The sequence below is a fragment of the Cuculus canorus genome, chromosome 37, assembly GCF_017976375.1.
Source record: "Cuculus canorus isolate bCucCan1 chromosome 37, bCucCan1.pri, whole genome shotgun sequence".
Classification (NCBI taxonomy): Eukaryota; Metazoa; Chordata; class Aves; order Cuculiformes; family Cuculidae; genus Cuculus; species Cuculus canorus.
In genome coordinates, this window is record NC_071437.1 from 410095 (window position 1) to 434880 (window position 24786).

General features: G+C 63.2%; 1 protein-coding gene across 1 annotated transcript in view; it reads left to right on the top strand.

Annotated features, from left to right (window-relative positions):
• LOC104057992 (latent-transforming growth factor beta-binding protein 4-like) overlaps positions 1-24786 on the top strand; it is a 39277-nt gene that overhangs the window by 12025 nt on the left and 2466 nt on the right. Inside the window, 16 exon segments of the mRNA XM_054052834.1 lie at positions 475-639; positions 1835-1985; positions 3052-3155; positions 4316-4447; positions 7227-7352; positions 9773-9892; positions 9968-10093; positions 12122-12247; positions 13045-13167; positions 17071-17202; positions 17812-17937; positions 19024-19533; positions 20403-20471; positions 21785-21913; positions 23618-23764; positions 23846-23998. Of these exon segments, the coding sequence (XP_053908809.1) occupies positions 475-639; positions 1835-1985; positions 3052-3155; positions 4316-4447; positions 7227-7352; positions 9773-9892; positions 9968-10093; positions 12122-12247; positions 13045-13167; positions 17071-17202; positions 17812-17937; positions 19024-19533; positions 20403-20471; positions 21785-21913; positions 23618-23764; positions 23846-23998 (2439 nt within the window).

The following is a 24786-nucleotide window of genomic DNA, read 5'->3' on the forward strand; positions in this document are numbered from 1 at the left end:
ATGGGATGGATGGGATGGGGATGGATGGGATGGGGATGGATGGGATGGGGATGGATGGGATGGGATGGAGATGGATGGGATGGATGGGATGGGGATGGATGGGATGGGGATGGATGGGATGGATGGGATGGAGATGGATGGGATGGATGTGATGGGGATGGATGGGATGGGGATGGATGGGATGGATGGGATGGAGATGGATGGGGATGGATGGGATGGGGATGGATGGGATGGATGGGATGGAGATGGATGGGGATGGATGGGATGGGATGGATGGGGTGGGGATGGATGGGATGGATGAGGATGGATGGGATGGGATGGATGGGATGGGATGGATGGGGTGGGGATGGATGGGATGGTTGGGATGGATGCAGTGGGGATGGATGGGATGGATGGTGTGTGGGATGGGATGGGATGTGATGGATGGGGATGAATGGGATGGGATGGATGCCCCTCACGGCACGCCCCCCCCAGCCCACCAGGTCCTCTCGGAGGCGCGGGGGCCGTGCTATCGGATCATCCGGGAAGGCCGTTGTGCTCTTCCCACCCTGAGGAACATCACCCGCCAGATCTGCTGCTGCAGCCGCGTCGGCAAAGCCTGGGGGGACGCCTGCACCCGCTGCCCCCCCTTCGGCTCTGGTGGGACCCCAAAACGCCTCCTCCGGCAACCGCCACCCCACCTCCCGTCCCGTCCCATCGGCCATGGAGATGCTCCGGGGGGGAGGTTGGGGGGCAGGCTTGGGGGTCTGGGGGCAGATGTTGGGGTGCTATGGGGCAAATTTGAGGTTCCACAGCTTCTCCCCCCCCAGTCCCCCAAACTGGGATAACTGGGACCCCTCCCAGTGCCCCCCAATCCCAAGGGATGCTCCAAGGATGCTCCATGGGGGAGGTTGGGGGGCAGATTTGAGGGTCTGGGGGCAGATTTGGGGGTGCTATGGGGCAAATTTGGGGTTCCGCAGCTTCGCCCCCCCCCCCCAGTCCCCCAAACTGGGATAACTGGGACCCCTCCCAGTGCCCCCCAATCCCAAGGGATGCTCCAAGGATGCTCCATGGGGGAGGTTGGGGGGCAGATTTGAGGGTCTGGGGGCAGATTTGGGGGTGCTATGGGGCAAATTTGGGGTTCCGCAGCTTCTCCCCCCCCCCCAGTCCCCCAAACTGGGATAACTGGGACCCCTCCCAGTGCCCCCCAATCCCAAGGGATGCTCCAAGGACGCTCAGTGGGGGATGTTGGGGGGCAGATTTGGGGGTCTGGGGGCAGATTTTGGGGTGCTATAGGGCAGATTTTGGGGTGCTATGGGGCAAATTTGGGGTTCCGCAGCTTCTCTCCCCCCCAGTCCCCCAAACTGGGGTAACTGGGACCCCTCCCAGTGCCCCCCAATCCCAAGGGATGCTCCCAGGATGCTCCATGGGGGGTGTTGGGGGGCAGATTTGGGGGTCTGGGGGCAGATATTGGGGTGCTATGGGGTAGATTTTGGGGTGCTATGGGGCAAATTTGGGGTTCCGCAGCTTATCCCCCCAGTCCCCCAAACTGGGATAACTGGGACCCCTCCCAGTGCCCCCCAATCCCAAGGGATGCTCCAAGGATGCTCTGTGGAGGGTATTGGGGGGCAGATTTGGAGGTCCGGGGGTAGATTTTGGGGTGCTATAGGGTAGATTTTGGGGTGCTATGGGGCAAATTTGGGGTTCCACAGCTTCTCCCCCCCCCCAGTCCCCCAAACTGGGATAACTGGGACCCCTCCCAGTGCCCCCCAATCCCAAGGGATGCTCCCAGGATGCTGCGTGGGGGATGTTGGGGGGCAGATTTTGGGGTGACCCCCCCCCCCCCCCATTCCAGAGGGTTTCCGGGAGATCTGTCCCGCCGGTCCCGGATATCATTATTCCGCTTCCGATCTGCGCTTCAACACCCGCTTTGTGGGACACGATCCGGCGCGGATCCCCCTTGGAACCCCCCCCACGGGCACCGCTGCTCCCCCCGGCACCCGTGAGCACCCCAAAACCCTTCGGGACCCTCTGACCCCCTCCTTGAGCCCTTGGGGACCCCCGACCCCCACCTTGAACCCTTGGGGACCCCCTGAGCTCTTGGGGACCCCCTGACCCCCACCTTGAACTCTTTGGGGACCCCCTGACCCCCCCTTTGAACCCTTGGGGACCCCCTGACCCCCCCCACCGAACCCTTGGGGACCCCCTGACCCCTCCCTTAAACCCTTGGGGACCCCCTGACCCCCCCCTTGAACCCTTGGGGACCCCCTGAGCTCTTGGGGACCCCCTGACCCCCCCTTGAACCCTTGGGGACCCCCTGAGCTCTTGGGGACCCCCTGACCCCCCCTTTGAACCCTTGGGGACCTCCTGACCCCCCCCCCTTGAACTCTTTGGGGACCCCCTGAGCTCTTGGGGACCCCCTGACCCCCCCTTTGAACCCTTGGGGACCTCCTGACCCCCCCCCTTGAACCCTTGGGGACCCCCTGAGCTCTTGGTACCCCCTTGACCCCCCCCTTGAACCCTTGGGGACCCCCTGTTGTCCCCCCCAACCCCTTGGGGATCCCCTGAACTCTTTGGGGACCCCCTGACCCCACCTTTAAACTCTTGGGGACCCCCTGAACTCACACCCCCCTCCCCCCTTCACTTTTGGGGTCCCCCCTGACCCCCCCATACCCCCCCATTTTTGGGGTCCCCCATCACCCCCCCTCCCCCCTCCACTTTTTGAGGTCCCCCCCTTGACTCCCCCCTTCCTCCCCCTTTTGTGGTGTCCCCCTCACTTTTGGGGTCCCCTCTGACCCCCCCCCCTCACCCCATAGCCCCCCCCCTCACTTTTGGGGTCCCCCCTCACTTTTGGGGTGTCCTCTAACCCTATAGCCCCCCCTCACTTTTGGGGTCCCCTCTGACCCCCCCTTCACCCCATAGCCCCCCCCTCACTTTTGGGGTCCTCTCTGACCCCCCCCTCACCCCATAGCCCCCTCCTCACTTTTGAAGTCCCCCCCCCCCCCACTTTCGGGATTCCCCCCCCTTCACTTTTGGGGTCCTCCCCCTCACTTTCGGGGTCCCCCCCCGCAGCCGCCCCCCCCGCTGCCCCCCCCCGGGCCCCGAAGTCATCGTTGTGCGACGCCCCACAGCGCCCCCCACCCCCACCCCCACCCCCGGCCCGGGGGGGGACGCAGGTACCGATGCGCCGGAACCCAACGGGGGGGGGGATGCATGCGGGGGGGGGGGGAAATGCATGCATTGGGGCTTTGGTGCATGCACGGGGGGGGTTCGTGCATGCACGGGAGGGTTTGGTGCATGCATGGGGAGGGTTCCTGCATGCACAGGAGGGGGTTTGTGCATGCACGGGAGGGTCATGTGCATGCAGGGGGGGCTTTCGTGCATGTACATGAGGTTTCATGCATGCACGGGGGGGTTTCATGCATGCACGGGAGGTTCGGTGCATGCATGGGGGCGTTTCATGCATGCACGGGGGGGTTCATGCATGCACGTGAGGGTTTGGTGCATGCATGTGAGGTTTCATGCATGCACAGGAGGGTTCCACGCAGGCAGGCAGGAGGCTGCGTGCATTTGGGGGCTGCAGGCGTGCATAGGAGCACTTCATGCATGCACGCGGGGGCTGCAGGCGTGCATAGGAGTGTCTCACGCATGCAGAGGGGCATTCCGTGCATGCCGAGGATTGATTCACGCGCGCCCAGGAGCGTCTCGTGCATGCACAGGAGCATCTCATGCATGCATAGGAGTGTCTGATGGATGCATCGGAGCATCTCGTGCATGCATAGCATCGAATGGATGCACGGGAGCGTCTCATGCATGCGTAAGAGCATTTCATGCATGCACAGGAGTGTCTAATGGATGCATAGGAGCATCCTGTGCATGCACAGGAGCACCTCCTGGATGCATAGGAGCATTTCGTGCATGCACAGGGGTGTCTAATGGATGCATAAGAGCATTTCATGCATGCACAGGAGCATCTCCTGGATGCACAGGAGCATTTCGTGCATGCACAGGAGCACCTCCTGCATACATGGCATCTCCTGGATGCACAGGAGCATCTCGTGCATGCATGGAAGCCATTCAGGGATGCACAGGAGTGTTCCGTGCATGCAGAGGAGCACCTCCTGGATGCACGGGAGCATTCCGTGCATGCGCAGGAGCATTCCGTGCATGCAGGGGAGTGATTCGTGGATGCAAAGGAGCGTCTCATGCACGCAGAGGTGCATTCCATGCACGCAGAGGCGCATTCCGTGCATGCAGAGGTGCATTCCGTGCACGCAGAGGCGCATTCCATGCGTGGTTGCGGTGTGTCCGTCCCCGTCCCCGTTCCCCCCGGCAGGCGCGGCGTTGGGCTGCGATGGTTCCCCGTCGCCGTGCGGCGTCGGCGGGCGCTGCGTCGCCCGTCCCGGGGGGTTTCTGTGTCTCTGCCACTCCGGGTTCCGCCTCGGCCCCCGCGGCACTCACTGCCTCGGTGAGAGAAGCGCAGCGCCACCATCTCCGTCCCCTCAACCCTCTCCGTCCCCTCGACCTTCTCCATCCCCTCAACCTTCTCCGTCCCCTCGACCTTCTCCGTCCCCTCGACCTTCTCCGTCCCCTCGACCTTCTCCATCCCCTCAACCTTCTCCGTCCCCTCGACCTTCTCCGTCCCCTCGACCTTCTCCGTCCCTTCAACCTTCTCCATCCCCTCAACCTTCTCCGTCCCCTCGACCTTCTCCGTCCCCTCGACCTTCTCCGTCCCCTCGACCTTCTCCATCCCCTCGACCTTCTCCATCCCCTCGACCTTCTCCGTCCCCTCGACCTTCTCCATCCCCTCAACCTTCTCCGTCCCCTCGACCTTCTCCGTCCCCTCGACCTTCTCCGTCCCTTCAACCCTCTCCGTCCCCTCGACCTTCTCCATCCCCTCAACCTTCTCCATCCCTTCAACCTTCTCCATCCCTTCGACCTTCTCCATCCCCTCAACCTTCTCCATCCCCTCGACCTTCTCCATCCCCTCAACCTTCTCCATCCCTTCGACCTTCTCCATCCCCTCAACCTTCTCCATCCCTTCAACCTTCTCCATCCCTTCGACCTTCTCCATCCCTTCGACCTTCTCCATCCCTTCAACCTTCTCCATCCCCTCAACCTTCTCCATCCCTTCAACCCTCTCCATCCCTTCAACCCTCTCCATCCCTTCAACCTTCTCCGTCCCTTCAACCTTCTCCGTCCCCTCGACCTTCTCCATCCCCACAACCTTCTCCGTCCCCTCGACCTTCTCCATCCCCTCGACCTTCTCCATCCCTTCGACCTTCTCCATCCCTTCAACCTTCTCCATCCCCTCAACCCTCTCCATCCCCTCAACCTTCTCCATCCCCTCAACCTTCTCCATCCCCTCAACCTTCTCCGTCCCCTCAACCTTCTCCATCCCCTCAACCTTCTCCATCCCCTCAACCTTCTCCATCCCTTCAACCTTCTCCATCCCCTCGACCTTCTCCATCCCCTCGACCTTCTCCGTCCCTTCAACCCTCTCCGTCCCCTCAACCTTCTCCGTCCCCTCAACCTTCTCCGTCCCCTCGACCTTCTCCATCCCCACAACCCTCTCCGTCCCCTCGACCTTCTCCATCCCCTCAACCTTCTCCGTCCCCTCGACCTTCTCCATCCCCTCAACCTTCTCCATCCCTTCAACCCTCTCCGTCCCTTCGACCTTCTCCATCCCTTCGACCTTCTCCGTCCCCACGACCTTCTCCATCCCTTCGACCTTCTCCGTCCCCTCGACCTTCTCCATCCCCTCAACCTTCTCCATCCCTTCAACCCTCTCCGTCCCCTCGACCTTCTCCATCCCTTCGACCTTCTCCGTCCCCTCGACCTTCTCCATCCCCTCAACCTTCTCCATCCCTTCAACCCTCTCCGTCCCTTCGACCTTCTCCGTCCCCTCAACCTTCTCCGTCCCCTCAACCTTCTCCATCCCCTCAACCTTCTCCATCCCTTCAACCTTCTCCATCCCTTCAACCTTCTCCATCCCTTCAACCTTCTCCATCCCCTCGACCTTCTCCATCCCTTCAACCTTCTCCATCCCCTCAACCTTCTCCATCCCCTCAACCTTCTCCATCCCCTCGACCTTCTCCGTCCCCTCAACCTTCTCCATCCCTTCAACCCTCTCCGTCCCCTCGACCTTCTCCATCCCCTCGACCTTCTCCATCCCCTCGACCTTCTCCGTCCCCTCGACCTTCTCCATCCCTTCAACCCTCTCCGTCCCCTCAACCCTCTCCGTCCCCTCAACCTTCTCCGTCCCTTCAACCCTCTCCATCCCCACAACCCTCTCCATCCCCTCGACCTTCTCCATCTCTTCGACCCTCTCCGTCCCCTCGACCCTCTCCATTCTCCCATCTCTCCATGACCCCAAACCTTCTCCTTGACCCCAACCGACCTTTCCTTGAACCCAACCGACCTTCTCCACGGACCCATCCTTCTCCACGACCCCAATCCACCTCCCCATTGACCCCAACTCTTCTCTCCATGACCCCAACCTCCTCCATTGACCCAACCGACCCTCCCCATGACCCCAACTGACCTTCTCCATTGACCCAAACCACCCTCTCCATGACCCAAACCTTCTCCTTGACCCCAACTGACTTCCCCATGACCCCAACCGACCCTCTCCATGACCCCAATCCACCTCTCCATTGACCCCAACTCTTCTCTCCATGACCCCAACCTCCTCCATTGACCCAACTGACCTCTCCTTGAACCCAACCGACCTCCTCCATGACCCCAATCCACCTCTCCATTGACCCCAACTCTTCTCTCCATGACCCCAACCTTCTCCTTGAACCCAACTGACCTCTCCATGACCCCAACCCAACCTCCTCCTTGACCTCAACCTTCTCCATGACCCCAACTGATCTTCTCCATTGACCCAACCCACCTCTCCATGGACCCAACCTTCTTCATGACCCAAACCACCTCTCCTTGTCCCCAACTGACCTTCTCCATGACCCCAACCTTCTCCTTGACCCCAACTGACCTCTCCATGACCCCAATCCATCTGTCCTTGACCCCAACCTTCTCCATTGACCCAATCCATCTCTCCATGGACCGAACCTTCTCCATGACCCCAACTGACCTCTCCATGACCCCTATCCACCTCTCCTTGACCCCAACCGACCTTCTCCATGACCCAAACCACCTCTCCATTGACCCCAACTCTTCTCTCCATGACCCCAACTGACCTCCTTGTTGACCCCTCCCCCTCTCCCCCGGCCCCGCCCCCTCAGACGTGGACGAGTGCTCGCAGAGCCCCTCCCCCTGCGCCCACGGCCGCTGCGAGAACACTCCCGGAAGCTTCCGCTGCGTCTGTCCCTCCGGATACCGCAGCTCAGAGCCCGACGGGCGCTGCCGCGGTGAGTGGACAACGGGGGGGGGGGGACCTCCGCTATGGCCGCCGCGGGGCGGGAGATCATCATGGAGGGAGGTCAATGTCTCGTGGTCTCCTCACCCCTTGAGGTCAACATCTCATGGTCTCCTCATCCCTTGAGGTCAACGTCTCGTGGTCTCCTCATGCCTTGAGGTCACTATTTCGTGGTCTCCTCATCCCTTGAGGTCAACATCTCATGGTCTCCTCATGCCTTGAGGTCAACATCTCATGGTCTCCTCACTCCTTGAGGTCAACATCTCATGGTCTCCTCATCCCTTGAGGCCAACGTTTCATGGTCTCTCCATGATGAGAGGTCAACATCTCGTGGTCTCCTCATGCCTTGAGGTCAACATCTCATGGTCTCCTCATCTCGTGGTCTCCCCATGCCTTGAGGTCAACATCTCATGGTGTCCCCATGCATTGAGGTCAACGTTTCATGGTCTCTCCATGATGAGAGGTCAATGTCTCATGGTCTCCTCATGCCTTGAGGTCAACATCTCATGGTCTCCCCATCCCTTGAGGTCAACATCTCATGGTCTCCTCATGATGAGAGGTCAACGTCTCGTGGTCTCCTCATGCCTTGAGGTCAACATTTCATGGTGTGCCCATGCCCTGAGGTCAACGTTTCATGGTTTCTCTGTGATGAGAAGTCAACCTCTCATGGTCTCCTCATGTCTTGAGGTCAACGTTTCGTGGTGTCTCCATGATGAGAGGTCAATGTCTCATGGTGTCCCCATGCCTTGAGGTCAACGTCTCATGGTCTCTCCATGATGAGAGGTCAACATCTCGTGGTCTCTTCATGTCTTGAGGTCAAACGTCTCGTGGTCTCCTCATCCCATGGTCTCTCCACACCATATGGTCAACATCTCGTGGTCTCCTCATGCCTCGAGGTCAACATTTCATGGTGTCCCCATGCCTTGAGGTCAACGTTTCATGGTTTCTCCATGATGAGAGGTCAATGTCTCATGGTCTCCTCATCCCTTGATATCAACACCTCATGGTCTCCTCATGCCTTGAGGTCAACGTCTCGTGGTTTCTCCATGATGAGAGGTCAATGTCTCATGGTCTCCTCATCCCTTGAGGTCAACATCTCGTGGTCTCCTCATGCCTTGAGGTCAACATCTCGTGGTCTCTCCATGATGAGAGGTCAACATCTCATGGTCTCCTCATCCCTTGAGGTCAACATCTCGTGGTCTCCTCATCCCTTGAGGTCAACATCTCATGGTCTCCTCATCCCTTGAGGTCAACATCTCGTGGTCTCCTCATCCCTTGAGGTCAACATCTCATGGTCTCCTCATCCCTTGAGGTCAACATCTCGTGGTCTCCTCATCCCTTGAGGTCAACATCTCATGGTCTCCTCATCCCTTGAGGCCAACATCTCATGGTCTCCTCATCCCTTGAGGTCAACATCTCATGGTCTCCTCATCCCTTGAGGTCAACATCTCATGGTCTCCTCATCCCTTGAGGTCAACATCTCATGGTCTCCTCATCCCTTGAGGTCAACATCTCATGGTCTCCTCATCCCTTGAGGTCAACATCTCATGGTCTCCTCATCCCTTGAGATCAACATCTCGTGGTCTCCTCATCCCTTGAGGTCAACATCTCGTGGTCTCCTCATCCCTTGAGGTCAACATCTTGTGGTCTCCTCATCCCTTGAGATCAACATCTCATGGTCTCCTCATCCCTTGAGATCAACATCTCATGGTCTCCTCATCCCTTGAGATCAACATCTCATGGTCTCCTCACCCCTTGAGGTCAACATCTCATGGTCTCCTCATCCCTTGAGATCAACGTCTCATGGTCTCCTCATGTCTTGAGGTCAACATCTCATGGTCTCCTCACCCCTTGAGGTCAACATCTCATGGTCTCCTCATGCCTTGAGGTCAACATCTCATGGTCTCCTCATCCCTTGAGGCCAACATCTCATGGTCTCCCCATTTCTTGAGGTCAACATCTCATGGTCTCCTCATGATGAGAGGTCAACGTCTCATGGTCTCCTCACGCCTTGAGGTCAACATCTCATGGTCTCCTCACCCCTTGAGATCAACATCTCGTGGTCTCCTCATCCCTTGAGATCAACGTCTCACGGTCTCCCCATGCCTTGAGGTCAACGTTTCATGGTCTCTCCATGATGAGAGGTCAATGTCTCATGGTCTCCTCATGTCTTGAGATCAACATCTCGTGGTCTCCCCATCCCTTGAGGTCAACATCTCGTGGTCTCTCCATGATGAGAGGTCAACATCTCGTGCTCTCCCCGTGCCTCGAGGTCGCCCCCCCGTGCTCTCGTCTCCCCGTGTCTCCTCCGGTGGTCCCTCAGTGCCACCCGGTCGCGCCCCCTTTGCCGTGAGGTCCCGCGGTTGTCCCACCCATGGCCCCACGCTCTCTCCTGGTGGTGTCTCCACGCAGACATTGATGAGTGTGAGCACCGCCTCGCCTGTCCCGGCCAGGAGTGCCTCAACACTCCGGGCTCCTTCCGCTGCCAACCCTGCGCCGACGGCTTCCGGCTGCACCGCGGGCGCTGCGCAGGTACCTCCACCCCATGGGCCACCCCCGAGGAGGAGGACGAGGAGGAACCCCCTCCGTGACCCCAATCTCCTTCAGATGTGGACGAGTGCCAGGGGGGATCTCCCTGCGGCCACCACGGACGCTGCGTCAACACCGACGGCTCCTTCCGCTGCCACTGCCGCGACGGATACCGGGCGGAAACCACCGGAGGGCCCTGCGTGGGTGAGTGCGGACCTCCAGGTGACCCCGGGGACCCTCCAGGTGGCCCCGAGCCATGGAGAACCTCCAGGTGACCTCTGTGGTGGTCCCTGTGGTGGCCCCGAGCCGTGGAGAACCTCCAGGTGACCCCTGTGGTGGCCCCTGTGGTGGCCCCGAGCCATGGAGAACCTCCAGGTGACCCCCGTGGTGGCCCCTGTGGTGGCCCCGAGCCATGGAGAACCTCCAGGTGACCCCTGTGGTGGTCCCTGTGGTGGCCCCGAGCCATGGAGAACCTCCAGGTGACCCCTGTGGTGGTCCCTGTGGTGGCCCCGAGCCATGGAGAACCTCCAGGTGACCTCTGTGGTGGCCCCTGTGGTGGCCCCGAGCCATGGAGAACCTCCAGGTGACCTCTGTGGTGGCCCCTGTGGTGGCCCCAAGCCATGGAGAACCTCCAGGTGACCCCTGTGGTGGTCCCTGTGGTGGCCCCGAGCAATGGAGAACCTCCAGGTGACCTCTGTGGTGGCCCCTGTGGTGGCCCCGAGCCATGGAGAACCTCCAGGTGACCCCTGTGGTGGTCCCTGTGGTGGCCCCGAGCAATGGAGAACCTCCAGGTGACCTCTGTGGTGGCCCCTGTGGTGGCCCCGAGCCGTGGAGAACCTCCAGGTGACCCCTGTGGTGGTCTCTGTGGTGGCCCCGAGCCATGGAGAACCTCCAGGTGACCTCTGTGGTGGCCCCTGTGGTGGCCCCGAGCCATGGAGAACCTCCAGGTGACCCCTGTGGTGGTCTCTGTGGTGGCCCCGAGCCATGGAGAACCTCCAGGTGACCTCTGTGGTGGCCCCTGTGGTGGCCCCGAGCCATGGAGAACCTCCAGGTGACCCCCGTGGTGGTCCCTGTGGTGGCCCCAAGCCGTGGAGAACCTCCAGGTGACCCCCGTGGTGGTCCCTGTGGTGGCCCCGAGCCGTGGAGAACCTCCAGGTGACCCCTGTGGTGGCCTCAAGCAATGGGGACCCTCCAGGTGACCCCTGTGGTGACCCCTGTGGTGGCCCCAAGCCATGGAGAACCTCCAGGTGACCCCCGTGGTGGCCCCTGTGGTGGTCCCAAGCCATGGAGAACCGCCAGGTGACCCCTGTGGTGGTCCCTGTAGTGGCCCTGAGCCATGGAGAACCTCCAGGTGACCCCTGTGGTGGCCCCAAGTGATGGGGACCCTCTGGGTGACCCCCTGTGGTGGTCTTGAGCAATGAGGACCCTCCAGGTGACCCCTGTGGTGGTCCCTGTGGTGGCCCCAAGCAATGGAGAACCTCCAGGTGACCCCTGTGGTGGCCCCAAGTGATGGGAACCCTCCGAGTGACCCCTGTGGTGACCCCTGTGGTGACCCAAAGTGATGGGGACCCTCCAGGTGACCCCTGTGGTGACCCCTATGGTGGCCTTGCGTGATGGAGAACCTTGAGGTGACCTCTGTGGTGACCTCAAAATGATGGGGACCCTCCGGGTGACCCCTGTGGTGACCCCAAAGTGATGGGGACCCTCCGGGTGACCCCTGTGGTGACCCCAAAGTGATGGAGAACCTCCAGGTGACCCCTGTGGTGGCCCTTGTGGTGACCCTGAGCGATGGGGACCCTCCGGGTGACCCCTGTGGTGACCTCAAAGTGATGGGGACCCTCCGGGTGACCCCCGTGGTGGCCCTTGTGGTGACCCTGAGCGATGGGGACCCTCCGGGTGACCCCTGTGGTGACCCCAAAGTGATGGGGACCCTCCAGGTGACCCCCGTGGTGGCCCTTGTGGTGACCCTGAGCGATGGGGACCCTCCGGGTGACCCCTGTGGTGACCCCAAAGTGATGGGAACCCTCTGGGTGACCCCTGTGGTGACCCCTATGGTGGCCTTGAGCGATGGAGAACCTCCAGGTGACCCCCGTGGTGGCCCCTGTGAGCGTTGGGGACCCTCCGGGTGACCCCTGTGGTGACCTCAAAGTGATGGGGACCCTCCGGGTGACCCCCGTGGTGGCCCCTGTGAGCGTTGGTGACCCCGTGGTGACCCCCGTGCTGTCCCCTCAGACGTCAATGAGTGTCTGGAGGGCGATTTCTGTTTCCCGGGCGGCGAATGCCTCAACACCGACGGCTCCTTCTCGTGTCTCTGCGCGCCCGGATACCAACGATCCGCTGCCGGAGACGCCTGTCTCGGTGCCGCCAGCCCAGTGCCCCCCAGTGCCTCCCAGTGCCTCCCAGTGCCAGCCCAGTGCCCTCCCAGTGCCTCCCAGTGCCCCCCAGTGCCAGCCCAGTGCCAGCCCAGTGCCCTCCCAGTGCCTCCCAGTGCCCCCCAGTGCCCCCCAGTCCCTCCCAGTGCCAGCCCAGTGCCAGCCCAGTGCCAGCCCAGTGCCCTCCCAGTGCCCGCCCAGTGCCCTCCCAGTGCCTCCCAGTGCCCCCCAGTGCCCGCCCAGTGCCAGCCCAGTGCCCTCCCAGTGCCCTCCCAGTCCCTCCCAGTCCCCGCCCAGTCCCCTCCCAGTCCCATCCCATATCCCAGTCCCATCCCTGTCCCATCCCATATCCCCAGTCCCCTCCCAGTCCCCTCCCAGTCCCTCCCAGTCCCTCCCAGTCCCCTCCCAGTCCCCTCCCAGTCCCCTCCCAGTCCCTCCCAGTCCCCTCCCAGTCCCCTCCCACATTCCCAGTCCCTCCCAGTCCCTCCCAGTCCCCTCCCAGTCCCCTCCCAGTCCCCTCCCAGTCCCTCCCAGTCCCCTCCCAGTCCCCTCCCAGTCCCCTCCCAGTCCCTCCCAGTCCCCTCCCAGTCCCCTCCCACATTCCCAGTCCCTCCCAGTCCCTCCCAGTCCCCTCCCAGTCCCCTCCCAGTCCCCTCCCAGTCCCTCCCAGTCCCCTCCCAGTCCCCTCCCAGTCCCCTCCCACATTCCCAGTCCCTCCCAGTCCCCTCCCAGTCCCTCCCAGTCCGGTCCCGGTTCCCGTTGCCACTCGGGTGTCTCCGGCAGATGTGGATGAGTGCTCCGGTGGTGCCGTCTGCGCCGGCGGTCGATGCCTCAACACCGACGGCTCCTTCGAGTGCCGCTGCCCGGCGGGATTCCGCACCGACCCCGACAGGGCGCGATGCCGCGGTGAGGGCCGCAGCGGGGCCGGAGCGGGGCCGGAGGGGGACCGGAGAGGGGCCGGAGCGGGACCGGAGAGGGACCGGAGAGGGGCCGGAGAGGGACCGGAGAGGGGCCGGAGAGGGACCGGAGAGGGACCGGAGAGGGAGCGGAGAGGGGCCGGAGAGGGGCCGGAGAGGGAGCGGAGAGGGACCGGAGAGGGAGCGGAGAGGGAGCGGAGAGGGGCCGGAGAGGGACCGGAGAGGGAGCGGAGAGGGACCGGAGAGGGGCCGGAGAGGGGCCGGAGAGGGACCGGAGAGGGAGCGGAGAGGGACCGGAGAGGGACCGGAGAGGGAACGGAGAGGGGCCGGAGAGGGGCCGGAGAGGGACCGGAGAGGGGCCGGAGAGGGACCGGAGAGGGACCGGAGAGGGGGCGGAGAGGGAACGGAGAGGGGCCGGAGAGGGAACGGAGAGGGACCGGAGAGGGAGCGGAGAGGGAGCGGAGAGGGAGCGGAGAGGGGCCGGAGAGGGAGCGGAGAGGGACCGGAGAGGGAGCGGAGAGGGAGCGGAGAGGGAGCGGAGAGGGACCGGAGAGGGACCGGAGAGGGGCCGGAGAGGGACCGGAGAGGGGCCGGAGAGGGACCGGAGAGGGACCGGAGAGGGGCCGGAGAGGGACCGGAGAGGGGCCGGAGAGGGAGCGGAGAGGGGCCGGAGAGGGACCGGAGAGGGGCCGGAGAGGGACCGGAGAGGGAACGGAGAGGGAACGGAGAGGGAACGGAGAGGGAGCGGAGAGGGGCCGGAGAGGGACCGGAGAGGGACCGGAGAGGGGCCGGAGAGGGACCGGAGAGGGAGCGGAGAGGGGCCGGAGAGGGACCGGAGAGGGACCGGAGAGGGGCCGGAGAGGGACCGGAGAGGGGCCGGAGAGGGAGCGGAGAGGGGCCGGAGAGGGACCGGAGAGGGGCCGGAGAGGGACCGGAGAGGGACCGGAGAGGGACCGGAGAGGGGCCGGAGAGGGACCGGAGAGGGGGCGGAGAGGGACCGGAGAGGGACCGGAGAGGGAGCGGAGAGGGGCCGGAGAGGGACCGGAGAGGGACCGGAGAGGGGCCGGAGAGGGACCGGAGAGGGACCGGAGAGGGACCGGAGAGGGGCCGGAGAGGGAGCGGAGAGGGGGCGGAGAGGGACCGGAGAGGGACCGGAGAGGGGCCGGAGAGGGAGCGGAGAGGGGCCGGAGAGGGGCCGGAGAGGGACCGGAGAGGGAGCGGAGAGGGAGCGGAGAGGGGCCGGAGAGGGACCGGAGAGGGAGCGGAGAGGGAGCGGAGAGGGAGCGGAGAGGGGGCGGAGAGGGACCGGAGAGGGAGCGGAGAGGGAGCGGAGAGGGGCCGGAGAGGGACCGGAGAGGGGCCGGAGAGGGAGCGGAGAGGGGGCGGAGAGGGACCGGAGAGGGAGCGGAGAGGGAGCGGAGAGGGACCGGAGAGGGACCGGAGAGGGGCCGGAGAGGGAGCGGAGAGGGACCGGAGAGGGGGCGGAGAGGGACCGGAGAGGGAGCGGAGAGGGAGCGGAGAGGGGCCGGAGAGGGAGCGGAGAGGGGCCGGAGAGGGACCGGAGAGGGACCGGAGAGGGGCCGGAGAGGGACCGGAGAGGGACCGGAGAGGGACCGGAGAGGGAGCGGAGAGGGACCGGAGAGGGGGCGGAGAGGGACCGGAGAGGGACCGGAGAGGGAGCGGAGAGGGACCGGAGAGGGACCGGAGAGGGGCCGGAGAGGGACCGGAGAGGGGGCGGAGAGGGACCGGAGAGGGACCGGAGAGGGAGCGGAGAGGGACCGGAGAGGGGGCGGAGAGGGACAGGAGAGGGAGCGGAGAGGGAACGGAGAGGGACCGGAGAGGGACCGGAGAGGGGCCGGAGAGGGACCGGAGAGGGGGCGGAGAGGGACCGGAGAGGGAGCGGAGAGGGACCGGAGAGGGGGCGGAGAGGGACCGGAGAGGGACCGGAGAGGGAGCGGAGAGGGACCGGAGAGGGACCGGAGAGGGGCCGGAGAGGGACCGGAGAGGGGGCGGAGAGGGACCGGAGAGGGACCGGAGAGGGAGCGGAGAGGGACCGGAGAGGGGCCGGAGAGGGAGCGGAGAGGGAGCGGAGAGGGACCGGAGAGGGACCGGAGAGGGGCCGGAGAGGGAGCGGAGAGGGAGCGGAGAGGGACCGGAGAGGGGGCGGAGAGGGACCGGAGAGGGGCCGGAGAGGGAGCGGAGAGGGACCGGAGAGGGACCGGAGAGGGGCCGGAGAGGGAGCGGAGAGGGACCGGAGAGGGACCGGAGAGGGGGCGGAGAGGGACCGGAGAGGGGCCGGAGAGGGACCGGAGAGGGACCGGAGAGGGACGGGAGAGGGGCCGGAGAGGGACGGGAGAGGGGCCGGAGAGGGACCGGAGAGGGGCCGGAGAGGGGGCGGAGAGGGACCGGAGAGGGGCCGGAGAGGGACCGGAGAGGGACCGGAGAGGGGCCGGAGAGGGACCGGAGAGGGGGCGGAGAGGGACCGGAGAGGGACCGGAGAGGGGCCGGAGAGGGACCGGAGAGGGACCGGAGAGGGGCCGGAGAGGGACCGGAGAGGGGGCGGAGAGGGACCGGAGAGGGACCGGAGAGGGAGCGGAGAGGGACCGGAGAGGGACCGGAGAGGGGCCGGAGAGGGACGGGAGAGGGACCGGAGAGGGACCGGAGAGGGAGCGGAGAGGGACGGGAGAGGGACCGGAGAGGGACCGGAGAGGGACGGGAGAGGGGCCGGAGAGGGACCGGAGAGGGAGCGGAGAGGGACGGGAGAGGGACCGGAGAGGGACCGGAGAGGGAACGGAGAGGGAGCGGAGAGGGACCGGAGAGGGACCGGAGAGGGACCGGAGAGGGGGCGGAGAGGGACCGGAGAGGGGCCGGAGAGGGGGCGGAGAGGGACCGGAGAGGGACCGGAGAGGGAGCGGAGAGGGGCCGGAGAGGGACCGGAGAGGGACCGGAGAGGGGCCGGAGAGGGAGCGGAGAGGGACCGGAGAGGGGCCGGAGAGGGGCCGGAGAGGGGCCGGAGAGGGAGCGGAGAGGGGCCGGAGAGGGACCGGAGAGGGAGCGGAGAGGGACCGGAGAGGGGCCGGAGAGGGGCCGGAGAGGGACCGGAGAGGGAGCGGAGAGGGACGGGAGAGGGGCCGGAGAGGGACCGGAGAGGGAACGGAGAGGGAGCGGAGAGGGACCGGAGAGGGACCGGAGAGGGGGCGGAGAGGGACCGGAGAGGGGCCGGAGAGGGGGCGGAGAGGGACCGGAGAGGGGCCGGAGAGGGGCCGGAGAGGGACCGGAGAGGGAGCGGAGAGGGGCCGGAGAGGGACCGGAGAGGGACCGGAGAGGGGCCGGAGAGGGACCGGAGAGGGAGCGGAGAGGGACCGGAGAGGGGCCGGAGAGGGACCGGAGAGGGGCCGGAGAGGGACCGGAGAGGGACCGGAGAGGGACCGGAGAGGGAGCGGAGAGGGACAGGAGAGGGAGCGGAGAGGGACCGGAGAGGGACCGGAGAGGGACCGGAGAGGGGCCGGAGAGGGACCGGAGAGGGAGCGGAGAGGGACCGGAGAGGGGCCGGAGAGGGACCGGAGAGGGAGCGGAGAGGGACCGGAGAGGGGCCGGAGAGGGGCCGGAGAGGGACCGGAGAGGGAGCGGAGAGGGACCGGAGAGGGGCCGGAGAGGGGCCGGAGAGGGACCGGAGAGGGAGCGGAGAGGGACCGGAGAGGGACCGGAGAGGGACCGGAGAGGGGCCGGAGAGGGACCGGAGAGGGACAGGAGAGGGGGCGGAGAGGGACCGGAGAGGGAGCGGAGAGGGACCGGAGAGGGGCCGGAGAGGGACCGGAGAGGGGCCGGAGAGGGACCGGAGAGGGACCACTCACGCCCACCGTGTCCGTCCGTCCGTCTGTCCTTCCCGCAGATGTGGATGAGTGCCAGGAGTACGGAGCGGCGCTCTGCGGAGCGCAACGGTGCGAGAACATCGCCGGATCGTATCGCTGCGTCTCCGAGTGCCAACACGGCTTCAGGCCCGGAGAGTCCGGAGAGTGCCACGGTGAGGGGAACGGGAACGGGATGGGAACCGGGAACCGGGATGGACATGGGGAATGGGATGGGAATGGGATGGGACTGGGATGGGACTGGGATGGGAATGGGGACTGGGATGGGAATGGAGACTGGGATGGGAATGGGGACTGGGATGGGAATGGAGACTGGGATGGGAATGGGGACTGGGATGGGAATGGGGACTGGGATGGGAATGGGGACTGGGATGGGGATGGGGATGGGATGGGAATGGGGACTGGGATGGGAATGGAGACTGGGATGGGGATGGGATGGGAATGGGAATGGAGACTGGGATGGGAATTGGGACTGGGATGGGAATGGGGCTGGGATGGGAATGGAGACTGGGATGGGAATTGGGAGTGGGATGGGACTGGGATGGGAATGGGACTGGGATGGGAATGGGACTGGGATGGGAGTGGAGGATGGGATGGGAATGGTGACTGGGATGGGAATGGTGACTAGGATGGGAATGGGACTGGGATGGGAGTGGAGACTGGGATGGGAATGGCAACTGGGATGGAGGTGGGGATCGGGCGGATCTTCCGGCCGCGGGAGAGGCGTTGTCCGCCCGGTTCCATCCGTACCGCCATTCCCGCAGACGTGGACGAGTGCTCCAACCGGACGTTGTGCGGCGCTCACGCCTCGTGCCATAACCTCCCCGGATCCTTCCAGTGCGCCTGCGACCCCGGATATGAAACCGCTCCCGACGGAAACCACTGCGTCGGTGCGGCCGAGGGGACAACACCGTCCCCATCCCGGTCCCCGTATTCCCAGTCCTGATCCCAATTCCCATCCCAGTCCCTGTGGTTCCAACTGTGTCCCCTCAGGACTGTCCTAATCCCTATCCCAATCCCCATCCTGATCTCCATGATCTCAGGCTTGATCCCAATTCCCATCCCCATCCGTGTCTCCCCCCTGTGTCCCCAATCCCAGTCCTCATCCCAATCCCTGTGTCAATCCCAAACCAAATCCCCATTGTCTCAATCATCCCCCCAATGTCCCAATCCCAGTGTCCCCATCCCAATCCCAGTCTGAATCCCCATCCCAATCCCTGTGTCCCAATCCCAGTCTGAATCCCCACCCCAATCCCAGTGTCCCAATCCCCATCCTGATCCCCGTGTTCCCAATCCCAATCCTCATCCCAGTTCCCATTCCCGTCGCTGTGTCTCCATCCCTGTTGTCCCCATGGTGATCCCAATCCCAATTCCCATCGCTGTGTCCTCATGACACTCCCAATCCTGATCCCAGTCCCAATCCGCGTGTCCCACTCCCCATCCTGATCCCAGTCCTCATCCCAGTTCCCATCCCTGTTGCCCCATGGCACTCCCAACCCTAATCCCAATCCTAATACCACCCCAATCCCCATTCCCATTCCCATCGCTGTGTCCCCATGATACTCCCAATCCCATCTCAATCCCAATACTAATCCCATCCCAATCCCATCCCAATCCCAACCTTATCCCAATCCCATCCCAGTCCCAATCCCATCCCATCCCAATCCCATCCCATCCCAATCCCATCCCATCCCAATCTCATCTCATGCCAATCCCATCCCATCCCAATCCCAACCGCATCCCAATCCCATCCCATCCCAATCCCAACTGCATCCCAATCCCATCCCAATACCAATCCCATCCCAATCCCTTCTCAATCCCAATACCAATCCCATCCCAATCCCAACTCCCATTCCCATCGCTGTCCCCATGATACTCCCAACCCCATCCCATCCTAATCCCAACCTTATCCCAACCTCATCCCAACTTTATCCCAACCCCATCCCAACCCCAATCCCATTCCCCCTCTCCCGCAGACGTGGATGAGTGCCGGACTCTGGGCGGCGTCTGCGGCTCTGAGCGCTGCGAGAACGTGGACGGCTCTTTCCTGTGTCTCTGCCCCGATTCCCGCCAGGAATTCGATCCGGTTTCGGGGCGCTGCCTCCCCCTCATCCCCCCGCAACCGCCCGAACCCCAAATTCCCTTCGTCGAACCCCAAATTCCCTTCGCTGAACCTCAAAGTCCCTTCGTTGAACCCCAAATTCCCTTCGTTGAACCTCAAAATCCCTTCGTCGAACCCCAAAGTCCTTTCATCGAACCTCAAAGTCCCTTCGTCGAACCTCAAATTCCCTTCGTCGAACCTCAAAATCCCTTCGTCGAACCCCCAAATCCCTCCGTCGAACCCCCAAATCCGTCGTTGGGCGTCTGCTTCAACGGCGCCTGCGAGGAGATGGCGCCCAACGTCACCCGCGCGCAGTGCTGCTGCTCCGTCGGCGCCGCGTGGGGCGAACACTGCGCCCACGGGCTCTGCCCCACGGCCGGCTCCGGTAACGGGGGACCTGCCCGCAGGACTTGGGGGGCACAGCAGGGTTTGGGGGGCACAGCAGGGTTTGGGGGCAGGATTTGGGGGGCAGAACAGGGTTTGGGGGTAGGACTTGGGGGGCAGAGCAGGGTTTGGGGTGCGGGACTTGGGGGGCACAACAGTTTCAGGGTGCAGGACTTGGGGGGCAGAGCAGAGTTTGGGGGGCAGAGCAGTTTTGGGGTGCAGGACTTGGGGGCAGAACAGGGTTTGGGGGGCAGAGCACAGTTTGGGGGGGTAGGACGTGGGGGGCAGAACAGTTTCGGGGTGCAGGAGTTGGGGGGCAGAGCAGGGTTTGGGGGGTAGGACTTGGGGGGCAGAGAGGTTTTGGGGTGCAGGAGTTGGGGGGCAGAGCAGGGTTTGGGGGGCAGGATTTGGGGGTCAGAACAGTTTTGGGGTGCAGGAGTTGGGGGGCAGAGCAGGGTTTGGGGTGTGGGACTTGGGGGGCAGAGCAGTTTTGGGGTGCAGGACGTGGGGGGCAGAGCAGGGTTTGGGGGGCAGAGCAGGGTCTGGGGTGCTGGACTTGGGGGTCAGAACAGTTTTGGGGTGCAGGAGTTGGGGGCAGAGCAGGGTTTGGGGGGTAGGACTTGGGGGGCAGAGTAGCATTTTGGGGGCAGAGCAGGGTTTGGGGTGCAGGACTTGGGGGGCAGAACAGTTTTGGGGTGCAGTTTGGGGGGGCATTTTGGGGGGTTGGGGCAGTTTGGGGGGGCAGTTTTGGGGGGGCAGTTTAAAGGTTCCGAGGCAGCTTTGGGGGTGCGGGGCTGGTTTTGGGGGGGCCCTTTCGGGGGGCGGGGGGGAGGGTGTTGATCAGCTCATTTTTGGGGTGTCCCCCCCCAGACGAACACCTCACCCTGTGCCCCCACGGGCCCGGACGCGCCCCCTCCACCCCCGAGGGGATCCCCGAAGGTGAGAGCCCCCCCGCCCCATCCTGGGACCCCCCCAATCCGCCCCCCCCATCCCAATTGACCCCCCATTTCCCTCCCCACACTTTTGGGGTTCCTCTCCTTTATCCCCTTATTTCTGCCCCCCCATCTTTGGGGTTCCCCCCTCACCTTTGAGCCCCATTCTCTCACTTTTGGGGTCCTCCTCACTTTTGGGGTCCCCCCTTCCTCACCGTTTGATCCCCTCCCCTCACTTTTGGGGTCCCCCCCTCACCTTTGCCCCCCCTCCCTTCACTTTTGGGGTCCCCTCGTCACCTTTGCCCCCCTCCCCTCACTTTTGGTGTCCCCCTCCTCTCACTTTTGGGGTGCCCTCTCCTCACCTTTTGCCCCCCCTCCTCTCACTTTTGGGGTCCCCTCTCCCCACCTTCATTCCCCCCTCACTTTTGGGGCTCCCCCCCATTTTTGGGGTCCCCTCTCCTCTTCTTCGTTCCCCCTCCCTCACTTTTGGGCCTCTCCCCCTCCCCATTACCCCCCTCCCCCTTAACTTTTGGGGTCCCCCCCTCACTTTTGGGGTCCCCTCTCCTCACCTTTTTCCCCTCTCCTCCTCACTTTTGGGGCTCCCGCCCTCACTTTTGGGGTGCCCCCCCCATTTTTGGAGTTCCCCCCCTCACTTTTGGGGTCCCCTCTCCTCACCTTTGTCCCCCCCTCACTTTTAGGGTCCCCTCTCCTCACTTTTGGGGTTCCCCCCTCACTTTTGGGGTTCCCCCCTCACTTTTGGGGTCCCCTCTCCTCACTTTTGGGCCTCTCCCCCTCGCTTTTGGCCCTCTCCCCCTCACTTTGGGGTCCCCTCCCTCTCACTTTTGGGGCTCTCCCCCTCACTTTTGGGGCTCCCCCCCATTTTTAGGGTCCCCTCTCCTCACTTTTGGGGTTCCCCCCCTCACTTTTGGGGTCCCCTCCCCTCACCTTTGTGTCCCCCCCCTCACTTTTGGGCCTCTCCCCCTCACTTTTCCCCCCCCTCCCCCTCACTTTTGGGCCTCTCCCCCTCACTTTTGGGGCTCTCCCTCTCACTTTTGGGGCTCCCCCCCTCACTTTTGGGGCTCCCCCCCATTTTTAGGGTCCCCTCTCCTCACTTTTAGGGTTCCCCCCCTCACTTTTGGGGTCCCCTCTCCTCACCTTTGTGTCCCCCCTCACTTTGGGGCCTCTCCCCCTCACTTTGGGGTCCCCTCCCTCTCACTTTTGGGCCTCTCCCCCTCACTTTTGGGCCTCTCCCCCTCACTTTTGGGGCTCCCCCCCATTTTTGGGGTTCCCCCCCTCACTTTTGGGGTGTCCCCCCCCCAGACGTGGATGAGTGCTCTCTGTTCGGGCCGGCGCTGTGCCGGGGGGGGCTCTGCCGCAACATGGCCTCCGCCTTCGCCTGTTTCTGCCCCTCCGGATTCTACTTCGACCCCGAGCGGCTGCACTGCGTGGGTGAGGGACCCCCGCACTGAACCCCAAAACTCAACACCCCCAAACTCAACCCCCCAAAACTCAACCCCTAAACTGACCCTCCAAACTGAACGCCCCCAAAACTGAGCCCCCAAAACTGACCCTCCAAACTGACTCTCCAAACTGAACCCCCAAAACTGAACCCCTAAACTGACCCCCCCCAAACTGAACCCCTCGAAGGGAACCCCCAAACTGACCCCCCAAAACTGAACCCCCAAACTGAACCCCCCCCAAAGTGAACCCCTCAAAGGGAACCCCCAAACTGACCCTCCAAACTCAACACCCCCAAACTCACCCCCCCAAAACTCAACCCCCTAAACTGACCCTCCAAACTGAACCCCCCCCAAACTGAACCCCTCAAAGGGAACCCCCAAACTGACCCTCCAAACTCAACACCCCCAAACTGACCCCCCAAAACTGAACCCCCAAATTCAACACCCCCAAACTGAACCCCTCAAAACTGAACCCCCAAATTCAACACCCCCAAACTGAGCCCCTCAAAGGGAACCCCCAAAACTCAACCCCTAAACTGACCCCTCCAAACTGACCCTCCAAACTGAACCCCCAAATTCAACACCCCCAAACTGAACCCCTCAAAGGAACCCCCAAAACTGACCCTCCAAACTGACCCTCCAAACTGAACCCCCCCCAAACTGAACCCCTCAAAGGGAACCCCCAAACTGACCCTCCAAACTCAACACCCCCAAACTGACCCCCCAAAACTGAACGCCCAAATTCAACACCCCCAAACTGAACCCCTCAAAGGGAACCCCCAAAACTCAACCCCTAAACTGACCCTCCAAACTGACCCCCCCCAAACTGAACCCCTCAAAGGGAACCCCCAAAACTGATCCCCCAAAACTGAACCCCTAAACTGACCCCCCAAAACTGACCCCCCCCAAACTGAACCCTCTCAAAGGGAACCCTCAAAGGGAACCCCCAAACTGAACGCCAAAAACTGAACCTCCAAAACTGAACCCCCTCAAAGGGAACCCCCAAACTGACCCTCCAAAACTGAACACCTCCGAAGGGAACCCCCAAACTGACCCTCCAAAACTGAGCCCCCAAAACGAACCCCAAAACCACCCCATAACCCACAAACGCACCCCCAATCCCTCTCTGCACCCCAAAACCACCCCATAATCCCTCCCTGCACCCCAAAAATGCCCCATAACCCACAAATGCACCCCCCAATCCCTCTCTGCACCCCAAAACCACCCCATAACCCACCCCCAATCCCTCTCTGCACCCCAAAAATGCCCCAGAACCCACAAACGCACCCCCCAATCCCTCCCTGCACCCCAAACCCACCCCATAATCCCTCCCTGCACCCCAATAACGCCCCATAACCCACAAACGCACCCCCAATCCCTCTCTGCACCCCAAAACCACCCCATAACCATAACAAATGCACCCCCCAACCCCTCCCTGCACCCCAAAACTGCCCCATAACCCACCCCCAATCCCTCCCTGCACCCCAAAAACGACCCAGAACCCACAAACGCACCCCCCAATCCCTCCCTGCACCCCAAAACCACCCCTCAATCCCTCCCTGCACCCCAAAACCACCCCATAACCCACCCCCAATCCCTCTCTGCACCCCAAAAACACCCCAGAACCCACAAACGCACCCCCCAATCCCTCCCTGCACCCCAAAAGCTGCCCCTGAGCCCCGTGTCCCCCCAGACCACGACGAATGTGGGGCGCAGGACCCCGACCCGTGCCAGGGCGGCCGCTGCACCAACACTTTGGGTTCGTACCTCTGCTCCTGCCCCGCCGGCCTCGTCCTCGACGCCTCCCAACGCCGCTGCGTGGCCAACGACACCCACCTGGGTGAGCCCCCCCCCACCTTTGGGCACTGTAGGGGACCCCCAAAATCTCTAACCACGTGTGTGTCCCCCCCAAAACCCTCAGAGGACGCCCAAGCCGTTTGCTGGCAGGAGGTTGGGGTGGATTTGGTGTGCGGAAAACCTCGCTTGGATCGTCAGTTCACCTACACCGAGTGCTGCTGCCTCTCCGGGCAGGCCTGGGGCATGGACTGCGCCCTCTGCCCCGCCCCCAACTCAGGTGACCCCCCCCCGAACCCTCCTATTTTATGGGGACCCCCCCTGAACCCAAGTAATGGGGACCCCCTGCATCCCTGAGCATCCGCAGACATCCCGACCAACGTGGGTGCCACCATCCCTGAGCACCCCTGGGATGGGAGCTCATGCATCCCATAATAGCAACCCTTGCATCCCATAATAGTGACCCCCCCCAGGCCCCTCTCTTTAATTTGGGGACCCTCCCGAGCCCCCATAATGGGGGACCCCCTACATCCCTGAGCATCCCTAACAACGTGGGTACCACCATCCTTGAGCATCCCTGGGACACGGGGAACCCTGCATCCCATAATAGCAACCCATAATAGCAACCCCCTGTATCCCATAATACTCCTAATAACCTATAATGACCCCCAGTTCCCCCCTCTTTAATTTGGGGACCCCCCTGAACCCCCATAATGGAGGACCCCCTACATCCCTGAGCATCCCTAACAATGTGGGTATCACCATCCCAGGGACACGGGGACCTCTGCATCCCATAATAGCAAACCCCGCATCCCATAATACTCCTAATAACCCATAATGACCCCCAGTCCCCCCTCTTTAATTTGGGGACCCCCCCGAACCCCCATAATGGAGGACCCCCTACATCCCTGAGCATCCCTAACAATGTGGGTATCACCATCCCAGGGACACGGGGACCTCTGCATCCCATAATAGCAACCCCCGCATCCCATAATACTCCTAATAACCCATAATGACCCCCAGTCCCCCCTCTTTAATTTGGGGACCCCCCCAAACCCCCATAACGGG